The sequence below is a fragment of the Dermochelys coriacea genome, chromosome 2, assembly GCF_009764565.3.
Source record: "Dermochelys coriacea isolate rDerCor1 chromosome 2, rDerCor1.pri.v4, whole genome shotgun sequence".
In the NCBI taxonomy this organism is placed as follows: Eukaryota; Metazoa; Chordata; order Testudines; family Dermochelyidae; genus Dermochelys; species Dermochelys coriacea.
The window spans coordinates 36,894,573-36,916,863 of NC_050069.1; the positions used below are offsets into that span (position 1 = coordinate 36,894,573).

General features: G+C 42.3%; 1 protein-coding gene across 23 annotated transcripts in view; it reads right to left on the reverse strand.

The window, feature by feature from the left end:
* RIMS2 (regulating synaptic membrane exocytosis 2) overlaps positions 1 to 22,291 on the reverse strand; it is a 786,041-nt gene that overhangs the window by 352,814 nt on the left and 410,936 nt on the right. For 15 of the 23 annotated variants that reach the window (XM_043507444.1, XM_043507446.1, XM_043507445.1 and 12 more), the window contains 2 exons: positions 20,395 to 20,462; positions 4,045 to 4,164 (listed from right to left, as the gene is read on the reverse strand). In XM_043507444.1, coding sequence (XP_043363379.1) covers positions 4,045 to 4,164; positions 20,395 to 20,462 — 188 coding nt within the window. Of the gene's footprint in view, positions 1 to 4,044; positions 4,165 to 20,066; positions 20,276 to 20,394; positions 20,463 to 22,291 lie in introns of all 23 variants that reach the window. The other 8 variants (XM_043507439.1, XM_043507441.1, XM_043507440.1 and 5 more) reach the window with 1 other exon arrangement.

Below are 22,291 nucleotides of genomic sequence, written 5' to 3' on the forward strand. Positions count from 1 at the left end.
TGTAATATTTATTTGAAATCATTTAGTTACAAAAAGAAGCATTTTTGTAAGGTCTATTTTACATTATATTTCTCTTCCAGGGGAAATATCATAAATGTTGACTATCACTAAAATTAAATAAGTCTCCAAATATTTAAATGAAACTTTCCCTTCTTCCAAAGTCGTTTTTCACACAGATACCCTCTTTCCCCCTTTTTCTGCTGCTTCTTTCTCCCCCATACTCAGTAAAAATATATTTAATCAATAAATTACTCTTTTTACCTCTCATGGTTTTACAAAAAAAACACCCACCAATCTTTTAGTGCCTCATTTCGTGAAAAATATAATATTCTGTAATGTTGACTTTTTTTTTCTTTGTTTGATTTTCTTTGGCTCTAAGGTGGAGCATTTTCTTGAGGAAGAAAAATGTTTGTTCAAGCAAAAGTGGATGGGAACCTGGGAGGCAGTGACCATGAGATGGTCGAGTTCAGGATCCTGACACAGGGAAGAAAGGAGAGCAGCAGAATACAGACCCTGGACTTCAGAAAAGCAAACTTTGACTCCCTCAGGGAACGGATGGGTAGGATCCCCTGGGAGAATAACATGAGGGGGAAAGGAGTCCAGGAGACCCGGCTGTATTTTAAAGAATCTTTATTGAGGTTACAGGGACAAACCATCCCGATATGTAGAAAGAATAGTAAATATGGCAGGCAACCAGCTTGGCTTAACAGTGAAATCCTTGCTGATCTTGAACACAAAAAAGAAGCTTACAAGAAGTGGAAGATTAGACAAATGACCAGGGAAGAGTATAAAAATATTGCTTGGGCATGCAGGAGTGAAATGAGGAAGGCCAAATCACACCTGGAGTTGGAGCTAGCAAGAGATGTTAAGAGTAACAAGAAGGGTTTCTTCAGGTATGTTAGCAACAAGAAGAAAGTCAAGGAAAGTGTGGGCCCCTTACTGAATGAGGGAGGCAACCTAGTGACAGAGGATGTAGAAAAAGCTAATGTACTCAAGGCTTTTTTTGCCTCTGTCTTCACAAACAAGGTCAGCTCCCAGGCTACTGCACTGGGCAGCACAGCATGGGGAGGAGGTGACCAGCCCTCTGTGGAGAAAGAAGTGGTTCGGGACTGTTTAGAAAAGCTGGACGAGTACACGTCCATGGGGCCGGATGCGCTGCATCTGAGAGTGCTAAAGGAGTTGGCGGATGTGATTGCAGAGCCATTGGCCATTATCTTTGAAAACTCATGGCGATCGGGGGAAGTCCCAGATGACTGGAAAAAGGCTAATGTAGCGCCCATCTTTAAAAAAGGGAAGGAGGAGGATCCGGGGAACTACAGGCCAGTCATCCTCACCTCAGTCCCTGGAAAAATCATGGAGCAGGTCCTCAAGGAATCAATTCTGAAGCACTTAGAGGAGAGGAAAGTGATCAGAACAGTCAGCATGGATTCACCAAGGGCAAGTCATGCCTGACTAATCTAATTGCCTTCTATGATGAGATAACTGGCTCTGTAGATGAGGGGAAAGCAGTGGACGTGTTGTTCCTTGACTTTAGCTTTTGACACGATCTCCCACAGTATTCTTGCCAGCAAGTTAAAGAAGTATGGGCTGGATGAATGGACGATAAGGTGGATAGAAAGCTGGCTAGATTGTCGGGCTCAATGGGTAGTGATCAATGGCTCCATGTCTTGTTGGCAGCCGGTATCAAGAGGAGTGCCCCGAGGGTCAGTCCTCGAGCCGGTTTTGTTCAATATCTTCTTAAATGATCTGGAGGATGGTGTGGATTGCACCCTCAGCAAGTTTGCAGATGACACTAAACTGGGAGGAGAGGTAGATACACTGGAGGGTAGGGATAGGATACAGAGGGACCTAGACAAATTAGAGGATTGGGCCAAAAGAAATCTGATGAGGTTCAACAAGGACAAGTGCAGAATCCTGCACTTAGGACGGAAGAATCCCATGCACCGCTACAGACTAGGGACCGAATGGCTAGGCAGCAGTTCTGCAGAAAAGGAACTAGGGGTTACAGTAGATGAGAAGCTGCCGTTGTTGCCAAGAAGGCCAATACATTTTGGGATGTATAACTAGGGACATTGCCAGCAGATTGAGGGATGTGATCGTTCCCCTCTATTTGACATTGGTGAGGCCTCATCTGGAGTACTGTGTCCAGTTTTGGGCCCCACACTACAAGAAGGATGAGGAAAAATTGGAAAACGTCCAGTGGAGGGCAACAAAAATGATTAGGGGACTGGAGCACATGACTTATGAGGAGAGGCTGAGGGAACTGGGATTGTTTAGTCTGCGGAAGAGAAGAATGAGGGGGGATTTGATAGCTGCTTTCAACTACCTGAAAGGGGGTTCCAAAGAGGATGGATCTAGACTGCTCTCAGTGATAGCAGATGACAGAACAAGGAGTAATGGTCTCAATTTGCAGTGGGGGAGGTTTAGGTTGGATATTAGGAAAAACTTTTTCACTAAGAGGGTAGTGAAGCACTGGAATGTGTTACCTAGGGAGGTGATGGAATCTCCTTCCTTAGAAGTTTTTAAAGTCAGGCTTGACAAAGCCCTGGCTGGGATGAGCTAGTTGGGGATTGGTCCTGCTTTGAGCAGGGGGTTGGACTAGATGACCTCCTGAGGTCCCTTCCAACCCTGATATTCTACGATTCTATGATTTTAAAGTGATGTTTTAATTTTAATCTTTTTAATTGCATAACAATAGAATTTGTGCTTATAACTCTATGTTCTGCTTGTATTATTTATCTTTAATATAAACCTCTACCTTTAAGGTTCAAGAAATTTGCAAAATGATATTACTAAGCAAAAGAGTTTATTCAAAGGGATGAATTAATTAATTACTCAACCAAATTTAATTTGGTTCATTAAGTTTATTAAAAATACTTGTTGTATTAAGGATTTCTCTCTATCTGGAGATGAGGCACATTGACTTTACTATGTATCTCTGAGAATCAGGAAAGAATGCACAGTATAATCTTCTAATTCTATACCTTAGATTTTTTAGCATTCTTTATGCAGCAATAAAATAATAATCTGTTTAAAAAAAAAATCAAATCTGTTTTAAGGTTAGTTTTACAGCTTAAAGAAACAACCTGATAAAATTAAAATCCATGACATGCAGAACTGTTTAAAACAAATAGTACATCAGTATAACAGAAAGCAAAGTATTTAATAATTATTGACAGAGTGATACTATTATCCCCTTGTCTTAAGTTTTCTGATCCTTAAACAGTGCAATACATACCAAACCAATGATTCAAGCTTGCATTTTCACTGACCTTGTCCTCTCACAATGTAAACATTTTTCAATTAAATAAAAATTCCAAAAAATTCTAAAGCAGATTAATATTGCTCATAATGAACTGTGCTGACATAATCCCTATTTACAGTATCCCAAACTACAGACTAATCTGTGTACTTGAACTGAAGCCAGTACTATGTTAAATGAAGAATATTAGATTAATCAAACTTGTTGACAATTTGCCATAAATAAAAAAGTTCAAACCACATTTACAGGTTTCTTTGCATTCTTTTTTACAAAATTTTATTCATTCTTTTTCTTGTGCTAGTATTCTGTTAGAATTACAACCCATTATCTCAAAGTCCACAAGATATACATGAAATGCTTTAAAACATGAGATATAGATATGTAAGTTATAAGCTGACAGATGTGTACTAGACATGAAACCATAATAAAGCTGAAAAAGTATTGCTTATCATAAAGAATACATAAATACAACTTAAATCACAACTCAGTTTATTTAAAACATAAAAGTCCATAAATGCAATTCAAAACAACATAGCATTAAGATAAACAAAGTTCCAACACCTTTCTAGTATACATTTTATTAAGCACATCTAAGACCTTGAAAAATAATCATTTTGGTAATTGAAGATAAAATGTCATTATACTGTATTTCTGAGTGTAATGGCAACATTTAAAATAATGTTTTTTCTTGCATATTAACCTAGCTTACTTAACTTTAAATGTGATTACTTAACATTTAGCTAACAAAGTAATACATATTTTCAAAATTTTCCATTACTAACCTTCAGTCCAAGCACTGCTCCCGAGTCTCTAGGCACGCTTCCATCTTTTAGTCGTTTATTTAACAAAATCCGTCCAATTAGACGGTCTCCATCTTTGGATGGCTGCCAGGTCACAGGATGCTATGATAAAGTGTTAATGGAAAACATAGTGAACATACTTTCTCAGAAAAAAATCTCAATATTATTTTTCATTTCCAGGAAGTTTACAATTTTTAGCAATATGATTACACCATTATTAGTTTAATAGAATCATAGAAATACGCCCCAGAAAAGACATATTAAGTCATTCATTCTATCCCTAAGTCATTTAAAGAATGAATAAAATCTCTACCTCACAAATGTATTCCTACACCCAATTTGTAGAATATCCATAATTATCTTTAAACAGAACATGTTTGTTTACAATGTTGTTTTAGCTGTATTAGCCCGAGGACATGAAAGATGCAAGGAGAGTGAGGTAATATCTTTTACTGGACTAACTTCTGTTGGTGGAACGGACAAGATTTTGAGCTTCACACAGCTCTCCTTCCAGTCTGGAGAAGGAAACTAGAATGTTTAAGCTAAATAGAAGGTGGGACAGATTGTTAAGCATAAGGGTTCACAGATGTTATTGGAAAATACTTTAAATGAATTGGGCAATTAACACCTCTGCAGTCACAGACAATGGGAGGTTGTATGCAGCAGGGTGTGTCACAAAGTTGTTGTAATGGGTGATACAATCAGTGTCAGACTTGATGAGGACCCATCCTGAATGAAATCTTTGCCAAATCCCTTCTTCTATCCTTCAGACAACATCCTAACCTCACCAACCTCATCAGAAGAAGCAAGCTCCCCACAGACCAGGACACACCAACTCAAAACAGCACCAGACCCTTCCAAAACAGAAGATAAAAAAACCCGTAGACATATCTCCACCTCACAATGATCAACACCTCCCCCACAACATACCTTTCAAGATCCATGGATCCTACACATGCCTATCATAATATGTGGTGTACCTCATTCTGTGCATCAGATGCCCCACTAACAGCTTTGTGAGTGAAATGGTACAACAGAACTTGACATTCCTGCATGTAGCCCAGATGGGACAGTACTGCAGTCATCAAATTTGTATGTGCAGCCACTGCCAGCTGAAAACCAAACATCACATAGCTAGGAAAATCTTAGGTCCTGAGTAGCAAGGCCACGCAGCTACATGTCTGCAGCTTTGCTTTCAGAATGGGAGGATGGGACAGAGTTAACAGATTATAAGTATGGAAGAGAGAGAGTGAATAGCGACCTTGATTTTAAGTGTCCTAACACGTTGTTATGATTAGAAATGTTTTGATAAGAGATAATTAGTAGTTTTGCTGAAATTAGAAAAATTGGTGACACACTAGGTGTTACTATGATGACCACTAGGCGTCACTATAGGTTATGTGCCTTGTTTGAGATTAGTTATAAAAAATCAGGTGAAAACACTGTGCATATGCCAATTATTTATCAGACAGATGAGCTGTGCCCCCACTGATTTATTTCTGATGCTGCCTGGAGAGAAACAGTCAAATTACCACTACTTTGGGTTCTGAAAACCTGGGTTACAAATTTGGCAAGCCAGTTGCCAGGAGTGGTGGAGAGGAAGGGAACGATTGGTACAAATAGTACCAAATACCAATACAAATACAAATTGCTATGCACTGCAAGAATGGAGGACGTAGGGCAGGGTATGAACCTGAAATTTCCCCATGTGTGGTCCGTGAGTCAATTTTTCGTTACTGGGACTCAGGGCCCCAGGCTGGCCTGGTCAAGGGATTATGTCAAAGGAAAGGGAACAGCTAGAAAGAAAGAACAGTTGGAAATGATTTTGGGAAGCAGCTTGACTGATTTTGTACAGGAGCATGGTAAGGGTCTCTGGAAGCTTTACCAGTCCCAGAACGTTCCTGCTGCTCTGTAAGCAGATGGTAGCAATGGTAGTAGTTAAAGAGAAAAATCAGTTAAAGGCAAGAATGGAGGAATTAGAGAAAGATTAAATTGAGAAAGAGAAAGAGATATACAGCCTGAAGGCTAAGTCAGTCACCCTCTGGACTGAGATAGTGGCAACGCAAAAGCAAGTGCGTAACAGAGACAGTGAGAGAGTAAGTGAGAACATGGAACAGGAAGTCTGTGGATTGAAACAGCAGACAATGGAGAGTAAAGGAATTGTTAGAGCGTTACTGAAGGATTCTCAGGATAAGACCCCGGAAGATTACAGGTAATGCAAGAGACAAAGTTGTACTCTTAGAGCCATGTTGGGAGATCAGAAGGTAATAATGGCTGTGCTTTGAGGGAATAGTAGTTTGGGAAGGAGGGATGGGTCAGAGGAGGACCCTGATTTGTATCATTATTATATTGAGAGGGATGGTCCTTTTCCCTTGGGCCCTTCTCTGTCCTCGTGTGGTCACTGGAAGACCTGAAGATATCAACACCCATAGCTCTCATGGTGAGGAAGATTGGTCTCCAAGGGGTAACCAAGAAGGAGAAGAATGGGTAGAGATTTGGTCCTTTTCCCCTGACCAGGTTAAAGCCACAGAGAGATTGGCTGGCCCACTAAACCGGAGAACAGCACTGGCATGGCTGGCAAGGATAGCTGGCACTCTCGATCTCACTTTGGTGGATGTGACAGCAATTGCCACTCTCCTCTCAGACCTAGGATAGTGGCCAGAGGTAGGGGTTCCCAGATGCTTTGGCCTATAGAGTCCCACTTTTAGATTAGTTGCTTCTGTCTGTAGTTTTTCTTGTCTTAAGTTTTCCTTTCTTCCTAAGTTGTTCTTCCACACACACTCTTCCCCTCTTTTGCTGCTTCTTCTCTCTTCCCCGCACTCACTCTTGCTTCTCCTCCATCCCGCACCAACCATGGTGTTTTTTTTCTTTTGTGTGTATTTGTTTTGAAAGTTAAGGGTTAAATCCACAGCTGGTTTTACTTTACTGAAAGTATTTTACTGTCCCTGAAGATATGGTTGCCAAGAAACAGACATGTTTGCTTTGCTAATGATTCTAATTATTGAAAACAATTTTGAGAAAATCTGTAAATTAACAAAAGAAGGATCAGGCCCAAAGCCATTTGTTTTATGGTCATAAGAGGATTTATGGTTGCACATGAAGCAACCCCGTTTAAAGCAATAGCCCTCTCAGATAATACTCTAAAGGAAGGCAAGGGCTAAAGGGGAGAGAGGAAAGAGAAAGGCCCTACAAAAGTTGAGTAGAGCTCCTCATCTCTGGCAGGTGGAAATTTGGAGACAGCTCCTCAGGTACAAGCCAAAGGAAAAGATAGATGAATTGTCCACCCTGGAACTTTTGTTAACACTGGCTGAGCACGAAGGGAAGACCCCAAGTGTGCCTCCTGCTGCTGCCCTTAGGAAGGCTGGGCACCCTCTAGATCTCCCGATTTGGACACTGATGGGTGGGGGAGGTTCACAGTTTATGTTGAGGGGCATTCAGAATTTGTTGTTAGATACAGGTGCCACTTATTCCTTGATGAGTACCCAGAATGAAACCCTGTTTGAATCTCCAACTGGAGTTAAAACCTTACCAGGTATTAATGAGGTACAGAGTGTTGTCCCCTTTTGCAGGGACATCCTGTATTGGGTGGAGAGGAGGAGAAATAAAAGGGCAATTTCACTTAATGGTTTTGGGAGGAGATGGGATCCTGGGATTGATGTTGTGAGAGAATTAAGTGTGTTAGTTGATTTTGCTAACAGGGTCCTATGGAAAATGCCTCCTGCCCATCCTGGGAACCAGTGGAGATTTCAAGCTACTGGCTAGCAGCCCTTAAAGCTTCTGAAGAACTGGAGCTGCCAACATAGCCCCCCAGAAGTTCTGGCAATTGCAAAAAAATATTGGGAGGCCTGGGCCAAGAATAAAATAGAATGTGATAAAATTGAGGCAGAAATCCTAATTACAGGCCCCGATCCCCCATGCCTAGAGCAGGGTAGGTATCCAAAGGAGGCAGAAGCCAGGCCGAAAGAAATAACGGATGGGCTTTTAAGACAAGGGGTTTAATGAAATAATCAAGCCCCAATAATGCTGACCTCTAGCCGGTCCTTAAAAGTGATGGCAGGACTTGGAGGCTGGTAGTGGATTTTTACCATCTTAATCAGGTGACCCAGCTGATGGCCCCCGTAGTGGCTAAGTATCAGGAAGTACTGGCCTCCATTATAGGAGGGGCCCAGTGGTTTTCAGTTTTGGATTTGGTGGGGTTTTTTGTTTCTTTTTCTTTTTTCTATCTCTTTACATTGGGACAGCTATTATAAATTTTCTTTTACCTTTCAAGGGAAGCAGTTGTGTTTTGCCAGGGTCCCCATGGCCTGGAACAGTGCCCCTCTTATTTGTCATGCCTGTGTAGTTAAGATGTCAGATGAGATGTCTGAAAGAGACAGTGTGATTTCTTATGTGAATAATATACTGGTTTGTACTCAGACCAGGGAAGAGAATTTGGAAGTATTGGATAGGGTGTTAAAAAAGATTCAGGAAATTGTATTTAAAGTAAGCCCAAAGAAAGCCCAGTTGTACTCCCAACAAGTAAATTACTTTAGAGTGAATTTGGAGCAGGAGCAGTATTCCCCGGTCAATAGAGAGTGGAGCAGATTCTTAAACTTCCAGCTCTTACAGACATAACAGCTCTTAGATCCTTTTTTAGAAATGGTTAATTTCTTCCACGATTTTATTGAGGGATTCTCAGAGAAAGCAGCCCTGCTGCATGACTTGTTAAAGGACGGAACAGGGTGAAACAGCGGTTTGTGCTGTGGCTGGCAATTACAGAAAGGGAGGTGAGAGTTGTGCTGAGTCAGAGTCATGGAGCAGGGCTTGGCCCTTTGTCTTATGCCTCCAAAATATTAAGTGAAGTCAAGAGGGGATTCACCTCTGGTGAAAAGGAGATTTTGGCATTAGTATGGGCTTTGCAGCGGGAATATCTGGTGGGACTGTCTCCTGTGTTACTGAAAACTGTCTACTCTCCAGTGAAATATGTGCTCACTGTGAAGATTAATAAAATGTATGTGTCTAGCCCCAGCAAGCCCTAAGCAAATTAGGGTTGATGAATTTCCTGAGCCCCAAGTTGTGCTAAAAGCCTAGTTAAAAGTTTAAGAGCCCCCTCCTGGGGAAAAAGGGACTCAGGCCCAGACGGGTCTCAGTAAAAGTTAGTAAGTTCAGCTTAAATGTTTAGTGATACCTCCCCTATATAGGAAGGGGAAAAGTTTGTTTTGCTTTGTGTTTAGATTATTAACTGCTTTTGCTGGCTTTGGATTGCAGACCTGCTCCTTTGATGGTGTGAATCTGGAATTTGTTGTGTTCAAGGCAGGGGGAGACTACCCATGGATGACCATGGAGTGTAAAGTGAACAATGCAAAAGAAATGAATGTCAATTTGAGCATCCAGGAAGCAGAGAACAATGCTGTGTCTTTTTGACATGTTTCACCACCATTGGGACAAAATGGATGCTCACATCTACCTCCCTCCTCCAGAATTTTCAAGAGCGAATTTCATGTGAGTTCAGGGAAGACTGGGAGTCTGGGAGTACAGATGGGTAACAAACAAATTCAAATTCTTTCCTCCCCTGTGAAAGCCAGTGCATTCACTTGTGGACTGGCATCCCTAAGCAGGCAGCTCCAGGAGAAAAGACGATTCATTTTAGGCTGAAACACTCCCTTTTATTCCCATACACTGGACAAGAAGATCTGGGAAGGCAAAACTACAGAAAGTGATAAGATGGGAATGGGAGGTTATTTTACCCTGTACTTTGGAGGTCCCAGATCCTCAGGAAATTTATAACAGAGACAAAAAACGGTTACTTATCTCTTGTAACTGTTGTTCTTTGAGATGTTGCTCGTGTCCTTTCCAATTAGCTGTGCACATGCCACGTGCACGGCAGCCAGAAAGATTTTCCCTTATTAGTAGCCGTTGGGTAAATCCAGGTGCCCCCTGGAGTTGCACCTTCATGGCACTGAATATAGGGCATTGTTGACCCATTGTCACCTCAGTTCCTTCTTGCCAGTTTGCTCTGACAGAGGGGTAAGTGGGTGGGTATTGGAATGAACATGAGCAACACATCTCAAAAAACAACAGTTACGAAAGGTAGGTAACCGTTTTTTGTTCTTCGAGTGATTGCTAATGTCAATTCCAATTAGGTGATTACCACACCTACATTTTGGTGGCGGGGTCAGAGCTCAAAAGTTTGCTGATGGTAGCACCGGTCTGGCAAAGGCTGTGTCATTTCTAGCCTGCTGAGTGATGGCGAAATGCGAAGTAAAAGTGTGGATTGAGGACCATGTCACAGCTCTGCAGATTTCTTGGGTTGAAACCTGGGCCAGGAACACTGCTGACAATGCCTGTGCTCTTGTAGAGTTTGCTGTAAGCAGAGGGGCAGATATCTGCGCCAGATTGTAGCATGCCCAGATAAAGACATGATCCATGACTAAATTCTTTGGGAGGAGACCATAAGACCTTTCATTCTATCTGCTACTGCGACAAACAGCTGAATAGACTTCCGAAACGGTTTCGTCCACTCAATATAGAAAACTAATGCCTGGCCAATATCCAACGAATTAAGTTTTTGCTCCCTGCTGCTTGCATGTGGCTTGGAGAAGAAAACTGGAAGAAAGATATCCTGGTTAACATGAAACTGGGAGACAACTTTAGGAAGAAAGGCTGGATGCGGTCTAAGCTGAACCTTGTCCTTATAGAACACAGTGTAAGGAGGCTCAGATGTTCGAATCTTGAGCTCAGACACCTTCCTGGCTACCAGGAATGCCACCTTATATGAGAGGTACAGCAGACAACATGTTACAAGTGGTTCAAAAGGTGGCCCCATTAGCTTGGAAAAGACCAGGTTAAGGTCCCAAGCTGGAATTGGCTGTCATATGTAAAGGTATAATCTGTCAAGACCTTTAAGAAAATGGCCTACTATCAGGTTGGGCAAAGACTGACCAGCCCTCCATGCCTGGATGGCAGGCGGAAATGGCAGCCAACTGTACCTTTACTGAAGACATAGAAAGCTCTTGCAGCTTTAGGTGGAGGAGACAGTCCAATATCATAGGTACGAATGAAAGTCTTCGAGACGGGAGATATTGCGAAGACCAAATTGTGAATCTTTTCCATTTTGCCAGATAGGTAGCTCTAGTGGAGGGATTCCTATTGCCAAAGAGGACTTCCCTGACTGGACCCAAACAGTGGATCTCCATCAGGTTCAGTCATGGAGCTTCCACACCGTGAGGTTACGAGATTCGGGTGCTGGAGGCGGTGGTGATCCTGGATTATCAGATCCAGGAGCAGCGGTAAGGTGATTGGGTTTTCCACAGACATTTTCAGGAGAGACATGTACCAGTGCTTGCAGAGCTATCATTATCATCATTTGAACCTTGAGCAGGACCTTGTGAATGAGGGGTATGGGTGGAAATGCATACAAGAGGTGTCCCTTCTAGGGAAGAAGGAACACGTCCATGATGGAGCCCTGGCTGTGATTTGGAAAGAAGCGGAACTGCAGGCACTTCCTGTTGTGTCGCATGGTGAACAAGTCTATCTGGGGAAATCCCCAATGTTGGATGATGGTCTTTGTGATATCTGGACGGATGGACTACTTGTGGCTGTGAAACGACCTGTTGAGATAGTCCGCCAACTCGTTCTGGACTCTGGGAAGGTACAACGCCTCCAGGTGTATTGAGTGAGCTATGCAAAAGTCCCACAGTTTGAGGGCTTCCTGGCACAGGGGAGAGGAGTGTGCACATCCCTGTCTGTTTGTATAAAACATCGCTGTTGTATTGCCCATCATGGCTGATACACATTTCCCTTCCAAATGAGCTTGGAATGTCTGGCATACTAGACCGACTGCTCTCAGCTCTCTGACATTGATGTGAAGTGAGAGCTCTGCTTGGGACCAGAGGCCCTGAGTCCTGAGGTCTCCCAGGTGCACGCTCCAACCCATCGCTAACATGTCCATCACCAGCAAAAGGTGAAGAGGACACCTACAAACACCGCTTGAGGGTCAAGCCACCATAGGAAGGATGTGAGAACCAATCAAGCTAGAGGGATAATTTTGTCTAGACCATCTCAAATAGGCCGATACCCTGAAGCCAGCCATGCCTAAAGAGGTCAGAGTCTCAGTCTGGCGTGCTGTACTACTAAGGTACAAGCAGCCATGTGGGCCAGAAGCTTTAGGCAATTCCTTGCTGTAGTGGTAGGGAACTGCCTAAGACTCTGTATGATGTTGCACAGGGACTGGAAATGTGACTCCAGGAGGTACCCTCTTGCCTATGTAGAGTCCAATACTGCCCCTATGAACTCTATCCACTGAACAGCGGATAGGGTTGACTTCTGTATGTTCAAAAGAAGGCCCAGGTCATCAAAAGTGGCCCTTATGAAGCTCACTTGCACTTCCACTTGAGCCCTGGAGCAGCCCTTGATTAGCCAATCGTCGAGGTACAGAAACACCTGCACCTGATGCTTGTGCAAGAATGCAGCCATGACTGCCATGCACTTGTTAAACACTCAAGGAGTCACTGATAGGCCGAATGGAAGGACTGTCAAGTGATAATGATTGTGGTTCACTACGAACCTGAAGTACCTTCTGTGGGATGGCATTACTGAAATATGAAAGTAAGTCTCCTTCAAGTTGAGGGTGGCATACTTTGGCCAGATCCAAAGGAAGGGATAATGGAGGCCAAAGAGACCATGCAGAACTTCAGTTTCTTTATGAACTTTTTGAGGTCTCACAAGTCCAGGATGGGCCTGAGGCTACCTTTGGCTTTCGGTATTAGGAACTATTGGGAATAGAACCCCTTGGCCTTCATCTCTTGAGGAACCTCTTCCACAATTAGGAGCATGTGCACCTCCTGCATGAGGAGTTGCTTGTAAAAAGTGTCCCTGAAGAGGGTCAGGGAGAGGGGGCGGGAGAAGAACTGAAGGGAGTATCCCCTTTCTACCATGTGGAGTGCTGAGCAATCTGATGTAATTCGGGGCCACACAGGGTAGAAAAGGGACAGTCAGTAGGAGAAGGTAAGTGGGGATGGATCCAAAGTCTGGACTGGTGTGTCACCTCTGGGCACACCTTTAAAAGTCCTGCTTCTGGCCTGAGGACTGTTTCACCTGCCCAGAGACCTGGGTTGATGAGGGGGGAGGCCCCTTTCTATTGTTCCTGTTACACCTCTTAGAAAAATCCTTCCTGTTTTGTGGGTGGTAGAAACGGGGGTTGAGGCTTAAAGTGCCTCCATTGAGTAGCTGGAGTATGCAGGCGAAGGGACTTGAGGGTGGCCCTTGAAGCCTTGAGTCTATGAAGCCATGAGACAGTTTTCTCTGAAAAGAGGGCTGAGCCCTCAAAGGGAAGGTCCCGTATGATCTGCTAGAACTTATATGGGAGCCCTGATACTTGCAGCCAGGAGCTCCTCCTCATTGTTACCCCAGAGGCCATGGTGCAGGTGGCCAAATCAGCCACATCAAGGACTGCCTGGAGTGAAGCACTGGCAATTAACTTACCCTCCTCCACCAAGGAGGAGAACTCTGTCCTGGAGTTCTCTGGCAGAAGCTCTATGAACTTCGCCATACCTCCGCATGAATTGTAGTTGTACTTGCTGAGGACAGCCTTGTGGTTAGAAATTCGGAGCTGAAGCCTCTCGGTGAAATAAATTTTCCTCCCAAAGAGGTTCAGTTTCTTAGCCTCCCGGTTTTTAGGGGATGGGCCCTGGTACCCTTGGCGCTGCTGCTCATTTGCCACCACTACCCCTAGGGAGTCCAGCAGTGGATAAGTATAAAAATACATAAAGCCCTCAGAGGGAATGAAGTACTTTAATTCAGTCCTCTTTGCCGTCAGAGGTAAGGAGGCGGGGGTCTGTCACAGTGTCGTAATGGTGTCCTGAACAGTATTTATAAGTTGCAGGGCAATACGGGAGGGCCCAGCGGGGGCAAGGATGTCCACTATCAGATCCGATGTTTCAGTGACCTCCTCAACCTGGATCCCCAGGTTCTGCACCACTCTTCTCAGCAGTTGCTGGAGCACCTTGCTGTCTTCCAGGGCAGGGCCGTCGAAGTTCCTGCCACTGCCTCATCAGGCGAGGTTGAGGACACAGCCCTAGCAGGAAGTGGGTCCTGCTCTCTGCCCTTTGCACCGGTGCCTGGTCTTCTGACGTGACCAGTGCCAGTACGGCTGGTGCAGTTGGTGCCGGTGCAGTCGGTGCCAGTGCAGTATGGTGCGATTGGTCCTGACCCGGGTGAGGTGCCAGAGGCACATATGGTGCCAAGGCCACCAACGCCGACCTCCGCAAATGGGACTCTTGGTTTTGGCCCTGACTCTGATGGAACACCCAGGGGATCCAGAAAGGCCACTGGGCTGGAGCCTGCCATTGTCCAGGCCACAGTGCCGGACAGAACTGTTGCCTGTGTCTACTGGACCTGGACCACCCGCTTCACCTCAGCTATAGGATTCCGACTCTGACTGGGAGGACTCACTGTAGAATGACCACAGAGGGGCAGTGCCCACTGGTGCTGGGGAACAATGCCAGGAACTTGGGGATGGGTGTGGCTCCCCTATCCATCCACTGGTGGAAGATACTGGTAACTGGTGCCAAGGGAATGGTGATCAGCATGATACCATTTCCAGCTTGCCCCTTGATGGCATCGAGGGTTTCACGGGCACCTGTGAGATGGAGCTTGGCATCCTGTTGCACCTAGGAGGGAAGACGGCGCCATGAAGGCTATGAGGTCCCTGGCAGCCTTGAACATCTCTGGCATGGAAGGCAACTGCAGGTGGTCGCAACCTTCCTGGAAAGGGGAGTGCTGGGGGCCCAGACTCGACTGGTCCCGTGGTGGGGCAGGAGTTGACGGAACCCTAGACATCCATGCCAAGCTTACGTGGCCCGACATGGGTCTCACAATGGTGGACTCCTTCTGCGTCAGTCTGGGCATGGGTAAGCGGCCCCTTTTTGGTCTCCTCTTCTAGTGGGGAACCAGGGATTATGAACAGTGCCACCCACTGCCCTGCACAGGGCCCCTATGTGGGAAATTTTGCCGGTGCCGACTCCTTCCTCGGTGCCGACTCATGCTGCAATGATGCCAGAGCACTGCGCAGTGATGTCGAGGTGCTCAGCATTGGCTCAGCTGACCCTGGGTCCAAGTGGAGATGGAGGGCAGCTTCCATCAGAAGGATCTTGAGGCGCTGGTCCAGCTCCTTCTGAGTCCTAGGGTGAAATCCTGGTGGGCTTCCCCCAAACACTTCAAGGAGGAAGTGTGGTCACTTCTGGGCACAGACTTGTCACTGGCTGCGCAGGGTTTAAACCCCGGGGACCAAGGCATGCCCCGGTAATGGGGGAGAAGGGGAGAATGGGGAGTTACCCCAGACAAACTTCTAGAGAGAGCTAACTAACTAACAACTACTAAGACTAACTATATCAAACTATTTACAGGAAAAATCTGCTAAGAGACAGAGAAGGCTTGCCGAAGTTAGAGATAACAAGCGATCCGGCTAACCGTCATAGGGCCCCATACCATGAAGGCATGACTCCAGGGGCTACCTGGATCGACCCAATGGGTGCTACTAAGAGAACATCTTTCCAGCTGCTGTGCATGTGGTAAGCTCACACTTTATTGGAATTGATATGAGCAATCACTCGAAGAAGAAAGGATGTTTGGATATTGAAGCTAAATGGTGCTGTGATAAAATTAATTTGAAGCCCAATATGACAGGAAAATGGCTCCTTCAGGATCCCCATGGAGTAAAAGCTATAGAAGTGTGAATTCTGGAACTACCTGTAATTAATATGATCAGAGCATATGTGGTTCAAAGCAATGTAAAGAAACAATTGGTGAATAATCCAACCCACACCCTGAATAAGGTTATTGTGAACCTCATTTTAGCAAATATCTCAATAGTAGAACCCCATTCTGGAAAGTTTGTCCAGCCATTATATGAGGGCTGGAAAAACTGGATTAATCTTCATGACGTCCCCAAACCATGCAAGGAATGAGTAAAAAGGGACATATTGGAAGCATTTGGCACGAGGTAGGGGTTCTTAATAGTATAAAGGAGGAAGAGGTTGTGAATAAAATGAATTCAGTGGGGCAACACCTAAAGAATTAGTAACATCCCTGAGGGTATCCTTAGATCAGTTAAGCTCCATACAGAATAGGGTGGCACAGTTATTAGAGGAATGGGAGCAATCCCAAGAAAAAGATCATCTCCGTCTCTTGCAGGCAGTTGGTAGCCTCCAGAGTAATGTTTCCTTAGCCCTGGCATGCATGCAAATGCACATGTGAATTAGTGATGCGGTAAAGGACATGAGATGGTATGTGAGGGATACTCCCACTGGAAATTAGGAGCATTATTAGGAAAAATTCCATCCAGACTGAGAGGGATTTACAATCCTATTGGAAAATGGTAAATTTTGCATATGATAAAAGATCTTGAGCAATTATTGTTTTACTAGTTGCAGAAGCAGAGATAAGGTGAGTCTTAATGCTAATCAGATAGTGATAGAGCCCTTGGATCATAGGGTATGGGTACAAAAGAGGCCCAAGGGTTGAAGAAAGTACAATTGGGAGTCTGCTTAGAAGAACCTGAGATTGGATATGAATTCACCACAAATACCTAGCAGCCACAGAATATATGTTTAGAAGTAATAGAGGGAAAATGTCATTATGCTGTTAATCCATTTGCAAATGAATCTGTGATTGTGTATATGGGTGATAATTGTATGTCTTAGAAGTTAGTGCCCAGTTCTTATAATTAATTATGTGCATCATGTATCTCATGATCCCCATGAAAATAGATGATTTTGCCACGTTCTAGTTATTGAAGGTTATGATTTTAAATTTCAAGTGCCTGAGTTGAAATACAGCCAATTAAAAATGAAATACACATTGTATTCAAATGTAATAACTGCACCCATTGAAATGAACTGCTTTTACAGATATTGCTTCAGCATCCCCTTTTGAGGAATTATTTACATGCTGCTAAACAAGAGGCATGTAGGATTATGGTCACGGTCCATCATTCTACCCATGAAAATAAACATGTAAACAGGGTTAGCAAAAACTCATAACACAAATGGTGGGAGACATTGTTGGGATGGTCCCCCATGGCAACAGGGATTTTTAATCTGGCTTTAAAACCAATTGTGGTGATTTTGATGTTTCAAATGGTGTTGGTTGTTTTGTTCCTGGTGCTGTCATGCTGGATTCAAAGGAAGATAAATTCAAAGCCCATGCTTTTGCAAACCCTGGGTACTACCCGAGGGAACCTACATGGGGTCTGGTTTATAATGAGGCAGAATCAGGGGTGAAAACTGAGAGTGCCAGCAAGAAGATTATTGCTCAGTCTCAGTCAAGAGTTTTGAGCCTATGCTGTGCCTCTTTAGTAACCGATTGAACTCATTGTGTATGTGTGTGCAGATCTTCATATTAAAGATATACAATCTGAAAAGAGGGGAGTGTTACCCAAGAATTTGTCATTCTTGCATGTACCCCAGATGGGACAGTATTGCAGTGAGCAATTCTGTATATTCATCTACTACCAGCTGTAAACCAAACATCACATAGCTAGGAAAATCTTAGGCCCTGAGAGGCAAAGCCACACAGCTGCATGGTTGCAGCTTTGCTATCACAATGGGAGGATGGGACAGAAAGTTAACAGATTATAAATATGGAAGAGAGTGAGTGAATAGCGACATTGGTTTTAAGTGTCTTGACACATTGTTGTTATGACTACAAATGTTTTGATGATAAGAGATAATGAGTAGTTTTGCTGAAATTAGGAAAATAGGTGACCTACTAGGAGTCACTGTAGGTTATGTGCTTTGTTTGAAGTTAGCTATAAAAGATTACGTGAAAGTACTCCATTGTGCCAATTATTTATCAGATGGATGAGCTGTGCCCACATTGATTTATTCCTGACATCCCTGGAGAGAAACAGTAAAGTTACCACTGTTTTGGGTTCTGAAAATCCTGGGTAACAAAACCAGACAATCACTACACTATCAAATGAACTCAAACAGGAAAATAATAAAAGAGAAAAACACTCTACCACCAGTGGGTCAACACTTTTCACTAAGCAATCATTCTACATATGACCTCTCAGTCCTCTTCCTCCATGGAAACCTGTATAACACCTTCAAAAGGCAAGCCTGGAAACTTAAATTCATAACTCTGCTGGACACTAAAAACCCTGGACTTAACAGAGACACTGGTTTTATGGCCCATTACAACAATTTGCAACACATTCTGATGCCTACTAACCCTCCCTTGTCCTACAAGTGCAGAGATGCTAATTACCCATTTCATTTTAAGTGGTCTTCTACAACTTGTCTGAACCCTTATCCTTAACAATCTGTCCCACCTTGTATTTAGCTTGAAAACTCTAGTTTCATTCTCCAGACCTGAAGAAGAGTTGTATGAAGTTTGTTCCTTCCACTAAGAGAAATGGAAGATATTACTTCACCCACCTTGTCTCATTTGTACATGGTAGAAAAGTACAGATATTTAGATATACATGATATATGTGATCATTACATTTGAGTTGAAACAAAAATGGATGTTGAAGTCTCACACAATAACCCTGATGCTGAATAGGAAGTACAGTAGAACCTCAGAGTTACAAACTCCTTGCTCATAACTCTGAAATGTTAATAACTCTGAATAAAATGTTATAGTTGTACTTTCAATAGTTTGAACAACTTTGAATATTAATTTAATACGGTTTTGAAACTTTACTATGCAGAAGAAAATTCTGCTTTTAACCATCTTAATTTAAATGAAACAAGCACAGAAACAGTTTCCTTGCCTTGTCAAAAAAAAAATTAAATTTTCCCTTTTTTTTTTTTTAAGTAATTCATGTTTAACACAGTACTATACTGTATTTGATTTTTTTTTCAGTGTCTCTGCTTCTCTTTGATTGCATACTTCCGGTTCCAAATTAGGTGTGTGGTTGACCAGTCAGTTCCTAACTCTGGTGTTCGTAACTCTGAGGTTCTACTGTAGAACTCAAAACTGAAACCTGATATATTGAGACTCAGACTTTTTCTCTTTTCCACCATTGTGACCATCTCAGTTTTCCTCTCTATGAATATGTAAAGCCTTTTGGACACCTTTACATTCTCTCAGTGCTCCAAAATTATCAAAAGGACAAATTAAATGTAAAGGTATAAAGTAGTAACTCCCCTTTCTGATGTATTTATTGACATAACATGATTGTTTATAATAGTTCATACATAGTAAACATATTCAGAACAGCTACGTTTGAATATTCCATCATCCCACTACGGAGAGTGTGTGTGTGTGTGTATACACACACACACACACTATTACTTTATATTATTATAATATGCTGAATAAAACTCTAAATAAACTTATCATTTATTTGGTGTAATCATAGTACTTTTTCACAACTATACACTAGTTTCATGCTCCTCTCCATGCAAAATTAACCGGCACAGGACATCTCCTCTCCCATTACATCTAATAACTCTAAAAAGATTTATCACAATTCCCACCAAACAAAAGGCAATACTAACAAATATCAAAGCAGATGGCAAAGACTAATACTACACAATACTCCACAAAAATGGCATGACAAAAAACAAAAGAACAAACATGATAGTGAAAGGGAAAAAAGAAAAACAACTTTTCTGTGCAAATGGACCAATTTTTCTCCCTTTTTTACCTGGAATTTAAACTATTAATTTTATTTTAGCCCCAGGAGCACATAGGCAAGAAAACATACAAGCCAATCCAAAAGAATCCTCATTGTTAATAACTTTATAGTTGAAGGTAACGTCACCAAGTACTATCATGTGACCATAAGACCAAACATTCCTTTGTGCCTGAATATTTTTTTCTTGTGCTACCAAATAGTAAAGTGACAAAGCAAGCAGGAATTTTTGGTTTTGTTTTTCTTTTCTGCACCTTAAGAAATGCTACATTGTCTCTAAAAACTCCCTGTCTTTTTATTAAACGCACTGTTTTAATGAGTGACACAGAGCAAACGAAGACCAAATGAGAAGTTTAAAATGCAGGCTCCACAATCTCAGTACCTTCTCGCTATGGCTATGCTCTTCATTTAGAGTTGTGCTACTACACGTATCTACCCCAGAGTCTTTAACTTGAGGCTCAGACCATTCCAAGTCCTCTTCCAAAGAGTGGCCGCCAAAGCACACCATTTTCTTTTGTCTCTCAGATAAGGTGTTAGAATCCGACAAAACTGCCTGCTTACTAGTTTTTCTTTTTCCCCTTTGACTGTCCCCTATAAGTGTGGGATTAAAAAAAAGGGATATAAAAAAGAAAACGTGCAAAGGTGTAAATAAAACAAAGGAAAAGTGAAATGATAAAGTAAACTGAATGGTAAGGCTCCACATGTCTCACCAAAGACATTGGGGATGCCTCACTGCTATGCCAAGACGTATGGTCCACCCAGTTGTAATCCATGTCTCCTGTGAGAATCAGACAGACAAGATAGTGCAAGTAAAGGAAAAGTGAAAGAAAGGACAGACACAGATATAATAAACTTTTAAAAAATTGTGGTTATCCTGCCTGATTCATAATCTTTGTCTGTAACACTGGCTACAATGTTTTCAAGAGAAAGTTGAGACTCTAAAACAATGAAATACATGGAATGTGGAAAACTGCATGTTTGTGTGTGTGTGTATACATATTCAATATATGTAACATAGAAAGAGTGATTCAATACCATTAGCAGTTCTTTGAAATTCTTATGAAAATACCTACAAATATCACAAAAAGATGCAACAACTTAATGTGTACACATTTGAAACTTTCTGGATGCTGATGACAGTAAGTGTAACTTGCATCAGCTTTGTCAGTATTGACCTAATAATGGGTTTGTCTTGCTGGAAGAGCCTTCTTGCCTTTTTCAGATCCAAATAATGATTTTTCTTTAATAGCTATAACAAAACATCTAAACAGTGCAATTCTATATCTCACTTTATTGTAATAAGCTTCAGAATGTTGAAACACCTGTCAAGAGATGATAAATCATTAAGAAAAATAAAAGGTACAAAATATTCAGAATTGATTGATATTAACTTTGCATAAAATTCATAGAAAAATTTAACATTCATGAATTAATGCAGGCAAAAGTATTGCTATTGTATTGTTATCTCAAAACATGGAATCAATGGACTGTATTTTGATACATAACAAACTTTTAAAATATTTTCATACAATATAAATGTAATTTTTATACCAGAAAGTGGACTTCTTAGATAAACTGAGAGATACTCATACTTTTGAACAGTTGTTCCAAAGGATTAATACTATTGTCAATACAAATGAGTGATAATATATGACTATGGGCTATATAAATATGTTCCCATTTATCTAGCTTCTGTAAATTGTAGAATATACCTAAGTCTTTTGGCCTCATAACATTTTCCTTGTACTTTAGAACCATAAATGTCATTTTACTATATGTGAAAATTTTTATTTTATCTTTATTTTCTTATTCAAGGCCAACTCCTGCCTCCTGCATCTAACTGCAAGTGTAAGATTCAATAGACAACAGAACCCATGTGGTTCTGGAATCCATGGTACAGGCCCCTGAGACACCTTGCCTGTATCTGCCTTGTACCTCAAACCATTGCTCTGTGGAGGCTCAATGTGTGCTATTGAAACAGCTCAGAGAAGTTTGGGATAGTTCACATCAGGCGATAGGGTTAGAGTATGACTAGTGAGTCTGATATCACTCTGATCCACTGACTAAAACATACTGCATATAGGATGCACAGATACAGATCCCACAGAACTAACTACCCTACACAAAGCTTATTCATGGTTTTGCTGGGTGATCAGGTTTAACTCTTAGTGAGGCTATTAACTGAGTTTCCAAAGGCCTTACACTTTACTCAGTGGCATTTCTCTATCTGTAACATAACTTTTGAACAATGCATCCCGTCAATTCCAAAATTTCAGAGAATGATGTAGGCATCAATGGTCAAAACTCTATTGATTTTAGTGAAATCAGAAAACCGAAAATGAGAGACAAATGGAGTCCCAGACACCTCTTTAGAGCGGCAAAAGCCTCTAGCATCACTGCAATTATCTATGGATCACAGAACTGGTAGATAGTACCTGTTATGCCTTTCAGCAAAACAATTCCACTATTCATCTCTGCTTATCCGTCCAATAGTATAACATATTGGCATGTTGAAAGACTTCTCTCCAAGACAGAAGGAAGAATAATGGTGGAAGAAAAGGGAAAGAAGAGCATAGGGGCCTCACAGCCCATGGAATGTCCGGGGAG